General features: G+C 38.7%; 1 protein-coding gene across 2 annotated transcripts; it reads left to right on the top strand.

Moving 5' to 3' along the window:
* The first annotated feature begins 234 nt into the window (after positions 1-234).
* On the top strand, positions 235-7,573 carry p2ry8 (P2Y receptor family member 8). 2 transcript variants are annotated; one of them, XM_041951136.1, is made up of 4 exons: positions 235-307; positions 444-531; positions 1,859-2,178; positions 5,896-7,573. In XM_041951136.1, exons 3-4 carry the CDS (start codon positions 1,862-1,864, stop codon positions 6,665-6,667), a joined length of 1,089 nt encoding a protein of 362 aa, XP_041807070.1. In that variant the 5' UTR covers positions 235-307; positions 444-531; positions 1,859-1,861; the 3' UTR covers positions 6,668-7,573. The 2 variants fall into 2 exon arrangements, with proteins under 2 accessions (XP_041807070.1, XP_041807069.1); XM_041951135.1 differs by having other exon boundaries at positions 1,790-2,178.
* The last annotated feature ends 335 nt before the right edge of the window (positions 7,574-7,908 follow it).

The following is a 7,908-nucleotide window of genomic DNA, read 5'->3' as shown; positions in this document are numbered from 1 at the left end:
GTTCAAAATGTTTAAATAATTCAAATTCTATTTTAGCACGCATATATGTATTTTTTTTTTTGTTCTGCATATGTCACAGGTATTGCTTTGTACTCTCTCTCATGTTTCTTCCCATTTCAATCTCAGCAGTGATGCAACTTATAATGAGTCAAAGTGAAAGCAACATCCGTTGTTGCGTCATGAACTCTCAAAACTTTTCATAGTAGATGTGTATAGTGTTCAGGTATAAAGTGTGTGAAGGTATAATTTCAAAAGATTGTCAAGATATTTCATGGACCGCATGGTGAGGAATCAGGAAATCCTGCAGGTAATAATTATGAGTAAATGTGTGTTTTCTAAATGCTATGGGATGTCTGTCATTTCCAAGACTGTATCTAGCGGGTGGTTGTTGTTGTGGTTGGTAGGAATAAGTCTGTCACATGATCCATTTCCTGTCTCTGCAGCATTGTAAGAAGCTCAAACCATAATATCTGTCCCTCCATCTGCAACTGACACTTGTATTCCAACCGTCCTCCTGTCTCGTCTGCTGTGGTGAGTGTTCAGCTGCCTTTTACTGAGATTTAACAGGACTACACGCTAACCTTATGATCAATGTATTTTCATGTTTTTACATTTTTAAAATAGACTTGTTATGGAACTAAACCACACCACGTGTCAGTTGCTTAACACTTCCTTTTTTCTTGTATTTATGTTTACTTTAAAGATAAATGTGCTCAGTGAGTTAATATTTTACGTCAAAAGCGACATATGTTTATATATATATATATATATATATATATATATATATATATATATATATATATATATATGGACAACATTTTTATAAAAACACAGCAGCAATAAGAACCAAACATCTGACTTAGATCTGAGGTACAACATTACAGTATAGTGTATGTAAAGTAGGGCATACACGAAGAGATGACTGCACTCTCGCATAAACATGCATAAGTTAAAGAAATGCTTGGTTCTAATACAGTGATACAAAAAATTATGGTCCAGAGAGAAAGAAGGGAAAATAAATAAAAATAATAATAATAAAAAGTTATTTATAATTTTTGTTTTAAAAAAACACATTTGACATTACTTTTTTGCATTTAACACATATTATAACGCTCTGTTTGGCATTTTTACAATGTTTTTCTCATGTTACCAAAAGCATGTATTACCATCCTGATCATATTTGTAGAAACAGTGCACTTTCAATTGCACAACTTCCTGGGCTCATTCATCTATGTCTGGCTTGTGGTAACTGCCCCGACCACCACCACATGCACCATGTTGGAGAGAAAGTGTTTACATGAAACAGTTAAGTGTTAACTGTCTCATGGCACAAACACAAAATGCAGCTTTTGTCTCACCTCCAAGTTTAATCCCTTCATATGGTAATTGGCAGTTGTGAATCTAGTCCCCATACATTTATGCATTTGTAGATTGTAGATGAGTTCTTTAGTGACGGTTGGCACACCTCACCGCAAATCAAGCATGTCCTTTTCCTGTGTGAAAACTCCACCCTACACATGTGCTACTCGCACGCAAGCAACATACAGTATTGGAGTGGAGTGGTTTGAATGCAACACTATCTGTTTCACACCTTGAGAGCAATCTGTTTTGCACACAACTTAAAGCAGATTGCATTCAGTGGCCTGCGTGACAAGATCTACTGTACTTTTTTGCTTGTGGTGTACGTTGTTGATACTTTACCTTTCATGCTTTTTAATTAAAATATGACAAAACAATTACACAGCATGCATAAATTAAGATCCAAATGATATTTCTTTATTTCCACCAGAACTTTTGCAAGAAAAATTAATATTCTACCACCAAGCCTCACAAGTCTTTGTCAAATCCTGGCACTCAGGTGATGAGAGGCCGTTCTCATCAGATCATGATGGGGAATTCCAGCGGCATCAAACTAGACAACGCCACCCTGTACCTGTTTCAGAGTACAAACACCAGCATTGCCATCTCTGTCATCTACATGATCGTCACTGCCATTAACCTGGCAGGAAATGGCCTTTCCATGTGGATCCTGCTCTTCCGTACCTCCCCCAAGACGCCATCCATCATCTTCATGATTCATCTCACCCTCACTGACTTGGCTCTTGGCACTGCGCTGCCCTTTCAGATCACCTACCAGCTTCAAGGATACAACTGGACTCTGGGACCCAAGATGTGCAGGTATTCTTTAAGGTTGCATGATTAAAGTATTGGCACAGGATGCCTTATGCACCTTGTGTCTGCCAGGCTTAACATTATTTATAATTTTTCTACATCCATTGTTTGTAAGTTGTATTTACAACCCTGCTTCCAAAAAAGGTGGGAGGCTGTATAAAACATGCATATAACAGACAGTAGCTGCGTTTCCATTGCCCCTAGAATTGCGCAAATCCTAAATATCGCAATAAAAAAAACGGTAATGGAAACACCTAAATTTCGAAAATTCTCTCAAATATCGCAAAAACATTTTTACGCTCTCATGAGGTGGTTTTTCAGACGTGTCGATATTTAGGTGTATCGCAAAAGTGTAATGGAAACACTTTTTCCGCATTTACACATGTCCGAGGTCAGCGGACTCCCCGTTTCGGGCCGGCCGCATGCAGTCAGATATAACGTCTTGTCAATTTTGTAGTGTTTGTATGTTTTCTGGATCTCAATAAGTAGCAGACAAAAACACTCCATCTGCCATGCTGGTTGATCTGTTAAAGACAATCTGACAGCTGTGATCTCGTCCTGTGCGCACTTTGCAAAATACGTTTTCATTAATCGTGAGATGAACTTGTGATGAGTGTGTGCACCTCAGCTATGTGGGAGACGCGCTTGCACGCCATTAACTTTAATATAAACACATAATTGCTGATAGAAAATATGTTCAAAGGACACTTCAGTAATTCACAGTCCTGTATTCTGCTGCTGCTCCGCCGGCGCGAGCTGACACTGTCAGAGCGAGTCTCGCGTAATAACAAAGTGATAAATAATAGGCCATTAAAATCAGTGATCACTCTAAGTCAACAGATCATTTCTTTATTTCATCTTCAGCATTTGTGCATTAGAGTAAGCGCAATCCTACAAGGCCAGGAGCATGCATGTGCTTTTTAATTATAAGGCTTTGTGTTAAGTTTTACCGACGCACAGCACGCACACACATCTTGCGGGACGTCCGGGAACTTACGAGAATGTCGGCTGGTTCGCAAAACACTGTTCAATGGAAACACCTGCAAGTCGCATTTGAACCTTGCCGAAATTTCAGAAATATCGCTTTTATTTTGTGAACAACTGTAATGGAAACGCAGCTCGTGATCACTTGCTTTTTTTTATTTGCAAACAATCACATTATGCTTTTTTTTTTTTTTTTTTACATGACATCACAACTCTTTTGGAATCAGGGTTGTACATCGACAGTCCACCAGTAGGAATAGTTTGACATTTTCGAAAAGACGCTTGTTTGTCTTCTTGCCAACAGTTTAGATGGCAAGTTCAATACCAATCTGTTTGTTCAATATGTAGCCATAGCCAGCAGCCAGTTAGCTTAGCTTAGCATAAGCTAAGCTTATGCTAAGCTAAGCCTCCCCCTAACAACCTCATAGTGGTAGCAAGGAAGTCACTGCCTCCAGCAAATGAAGCGTCCAGCACATAATAATAACAATAATAATAATAATAAACTTTATTTGTATAGCACCTTTCGTACAGGAAATGCAGCTCAAAGTGCTTTACGACAAATAAATTACATGCACCAAGCGAGTGCTTTGCATAGGAAAGACATGGAATGGACATAAAAACAGATTGATGTAAAATAACAGAGAATAAGTAGGTAGTGTGTTCCAGAGCTTTTCTTTTGACTGTTGCTGAAAACCACCAGCAGACCAGCAGCAGATGATCACAGTGCTATTAAAGGCAAATAATAAACGAGGGAGTAAATTACACTCAGAGAAATTATTCTTTTTAAAGCAAGAGCTTAAAAATGTCCTTTTGTTACATGTACATGTTTTAGTTAGCAGATAACTTATTTTAAGAAGTTGGTCTTTGATTCAGGTTTGGTCAATAACAGATATGTGGATTTGACATTCACAACTAAACCTGTAGCAAATCTAGGTTACTACACATACGCATGTTGATGTTTATGCCCTGGAGTTTTAGATTAAAGTTTTTTAGGTTAAAGTCGTTTACTTGAGCCACAGCTGAAGAATATTCTGTAACATTATTCAAGTGCAATCTGCAAACACGGGCTGGGAAGCCCGTGGGAAGACACCACGTTGCAGAAATGCCATAGGAAAAGGCTCAGTTAAGTCACAATAAGCTATTTTACTCACATTACTTAACATTAACACATTGATTAAGTTGGTAATCAGTAAAATGGGTCTGTAGTCACCACAGTTTCTGTTTGACATGTTTCCATTGCCTTAATTTCACATTTTTGGTCGGTACTCAAACACAATTTGCCACACATCTGGAAAGATTTGCTAGTCAGTGACATGTTAAGGTGACATCATTAATGCAATCTAAATATAGTTTAAAATCTTTACATTTATTTCATAAGGATTTTTTATTAGATCATGTTAACACTGTATTTAAAAAAGCTTGATTTTTTTCTTGCAATGTAGGGTAGTTTGCTGTTAACATTCACATTCTGAAAGGAGTGCAGAGTAGGACAAAAGTTCATTTCTGTGCAGTTTTATGCAAGCAGATTCTTGCAGCATCATAGGCAACACAAGTTACTAAATTCAAGTCATTTAAACAGAGCTTTAACATGCATAGAGTGACGCACTGGATTCAGTTGAGGGGATTGTAAACCACACTGGAAAATGTTGTTTTTGTTTTATCCTGTTCAACGTCAGCTTCCTGATAAAAGTCTGCAAATATCTGAGTCAATGTCTTCATTTGGAGCTCCTGAACACACTTTTAGTTTAGGTTAAAACTTATTTGGGTGGTTGGGTGGCACGTTTATGTTGTGCATAGATCAACTTTTTAAAATTGTTCATGGTTTAAAAAAACACTTTGACATAAGTTTTTATAATAAACAATTTGAATATAAAACTGTAATTGCTGTGTGTCATGTACTCTGACTGAGGTGAACTAAGTTACTGATATTTCAATAAATTAACCTAACAATTTGCACTAACATTCCTGAGTAGAACGCAAATAAAATAAAGAAGTTAGAATAACTTAAATTAAGTGGTTTGATGGCTTAATAACACCAGACCTGTTGAATTAAAATGAAGTTGGTTCAACACAATAAAGCTTTTGAGGACAAAGCAAATCATGTTGGTTGTACTAAATTAATCGAGTTAGCATAACTGTAAAAGTCTCATGGAATTTATTCAATAATGGCAGAGTTGGAGTTACAAATATTCATGCAATATGTACATTTGGCTAAGCCAGTGTATTTCTCTTTGCAGTGTACTGACATCACCAAGTGGCAGCCTGTATAATGACAGTCATGGACCATGCCAGCTGCCTTGTGCAACCCCAAAACAGACGTCATGTTTTTCAGACACATGATCTCCAAGATTGATATGAAACTTTAATCCTTTGATGTATGTTTGAAATCAGAGAGTCAGAGAGAACCACCAACTTTTCAATCGTCAAATCACTGCATGCTGCACTGAGGTCTAAGAGGACAAGAATAGAACCATCAGAAACCCCCATGAAACCACAACTGGTTGTTTGTACTCTTTGTGTTTTGTACAGATAAAACAAACTAAATATAAAGTGTTAATTATTGAACTTTGGTGCTGGTGGGTGGATTTTGCTACATTTGGACAGAGCCAGGCTTGATACAGACAGAGAGTAGCATCAGTTTTCTCATCTTTCCCAAAATGTTGAACTATTCCTTTGATTATCACTTTACTTTGACCAGCTATCAAATAAAACGCTCTTCCTTTATGTTTCCACCAATAGCTTCCTGACCCTCGTCTTCTACACCAACATGTACTGCTCCATCCTGACCATGATGGCTATCGGAATTGACCGCTACCTGGGCATCATCAGGCCCATGCTGTTCAGGCAGACCAAGAAGAGGAAGTCCATTGCGGTTATCAGCTGCCTCCTCATGTGGGGTTTGGTCCTGAGCGTTCTGTATCCGCTGATGACCACAGACCTGACCTTTCACGTTCCTGATCTTCAGATTACCACATGCTTTGACATCCTGAAGAGAAATATGCTCCCATCCCAGGCAGCCTGGGCAGCCTTTCTCTTCTGCATGGTGTTCGTCCTCTTCCTCATCCCTTTCTTTGTCACCACATTCTGCTATGTCAGTGTCATACGCAAGCTGGCCAGAGATTCTAAGACAGTCCAGAAAGAGAGAGTGATACGTCTGGCCTTCATCGTTCTCCTGGTCTTCACCCTCTGCTTCGCTCCCAACAACATCCTCCTGATGACTCACACTGTGCTGAGACTCTTCTATGAGAAGTCTGTCTACATGGCCTACAAACTCTCCCTCTGTTTCAGTTGCCTGAATAGCTGCCTCGACCCATTCATTTACTACTTTGCTTCCAAGGATTTCAGACAAAAGTTGCGACAGATTATGAATCTGCAGAGCCTGAGCAGTGTGGACTCAATGAAGATGGAGCGCAAAGGGAGTTTTTACTCAGCACATTGTGCTTTCGAAGGTCAAGAGAAAGAACACAGCAAGGTGTCTTTGATGCCGAGTACATCACAGCACAGAGAATGAGAAAATAATCGCAAGAGACTCGTGAGAAAGGAAGTGACACAGATAGTGTGTAAAGTGTTTCGATTGTGTGTGTGTCACACTCTGACAATGTCTGTTCTTGGGTCATTATTCCTTTTTTTTTAAATGTGCACCACAGAGCAAGTGGCCAGCAGCTCAGCCTCTTTGCTAACTTTCTCTTTATTCTTGCGTTACCCTACGTGTTATTTTAAATACTAAAAAAGCATTTATGTCTGCCACAAGAAGCTGAGGAGTTATTTTTGAGGAGGCATGTAGCATGCACAAGGGTAAATAAACTGTGAATGAAATGTATTGTATTCAAAATGTAATGTGCTATACTGTATATGTATTATAGAAGCCTCCTCTGGCCAAACATGTCTGACTTTCAAACATATTTAACATTACCTCTGTACATGTTTCTGTTAATGTCTGTGTTCTGCTTTTAAGCTCTGAATTGGGACAGTTGACCTTTTCACCTTTTCTACTTAAGGAACTTTCTCTTCCTCCCTTTCTTATCTTTATGTTCTTCCTCTGCAAAAATAAATCATTAATAGAATGATTATTATTGGTAGTAGTTGCAGTGGTTGTCAGACATAGCAGCAGCAGATGTAGGAGCTGCATATGGTGAACAGGATCTATCTGCAGTCTTGCAGACTCACAGACTTTACCACATGACACAACAGCACTGTTGGAAAAGACAGTTGCGACACTCTCTTATCTCGCTCACGCGGACACATGGTTGATGTAGCTCTCGACAGATCCAAAGAACAATATTCATCATGTGTATTGATTACTATGTGTCAATAATATAATCTAACTAATCTGAAATGGGCTATTTAGCAAAAGTACTTTTACTTTTTGTACTGTAAGTATACCTTTATGCTAATATTTTTGAATACAGGACTTGTACTGTAACAGTGTGTTGCTTTTACTCAATATCAATGAATGAGAAAGAGATCTGCACAGCTGGCTGTGTGTGAATCTCTGCTCAAAACATCTCTAGACACACACCCGAGAATCAGAGTCAAATTTTTATCCATAAAATGAGAGCAAAAACATTCATTCTCCCCACCACGAGTAATGCTACGGTTACTTTAATATTTTGGTGACAGCAGTCCACTGTCAGAAGCAGACCATGTCACAACCCCAGGGCCCCGAGTCGAGCCTGTCGCTGCTGGACAGAACAGGAAGAAGTAAAAAAAGGTGAAGCAGCGTTCGGGCTAATACACCGAAGGACATAAATA

The sequence above is a fragment of the Chelmon rostratus genome, chromosome 13, assembly GCF_017976325.1.
Source record: "Chelmon rostratus isolate fCheRos1 chromosome 13, fCheRos1.pri, whole genome shotgun sequence".
NCBI lineage: Eukaryota > Metazoa > Chordata > Actinopteri > Chaetodontiformes > Chaetodontidae > Chelmon > Chelmon rostratus.
This window is presented reverse-complemented; position numbering and strand designations above follow the sequence as displayed.

Bases quoted from the DNA above. Each gene is read 5' to 3' on its own strand.
- p2ry8 (XM_041951136.1), top strand. From the start codon at position 1,862: ATGAGAGGCCGTTCTCATCAGATCATGATGGGGAATTCCAGCGGCATC. The intron at 2,179-5,895 runs GTATTCTTTAAG...TTCCACCAATAG, and splicing joins CTGGGACCCAAGATGTGCAG to CTTCCTGACCCTCGTCTTCT.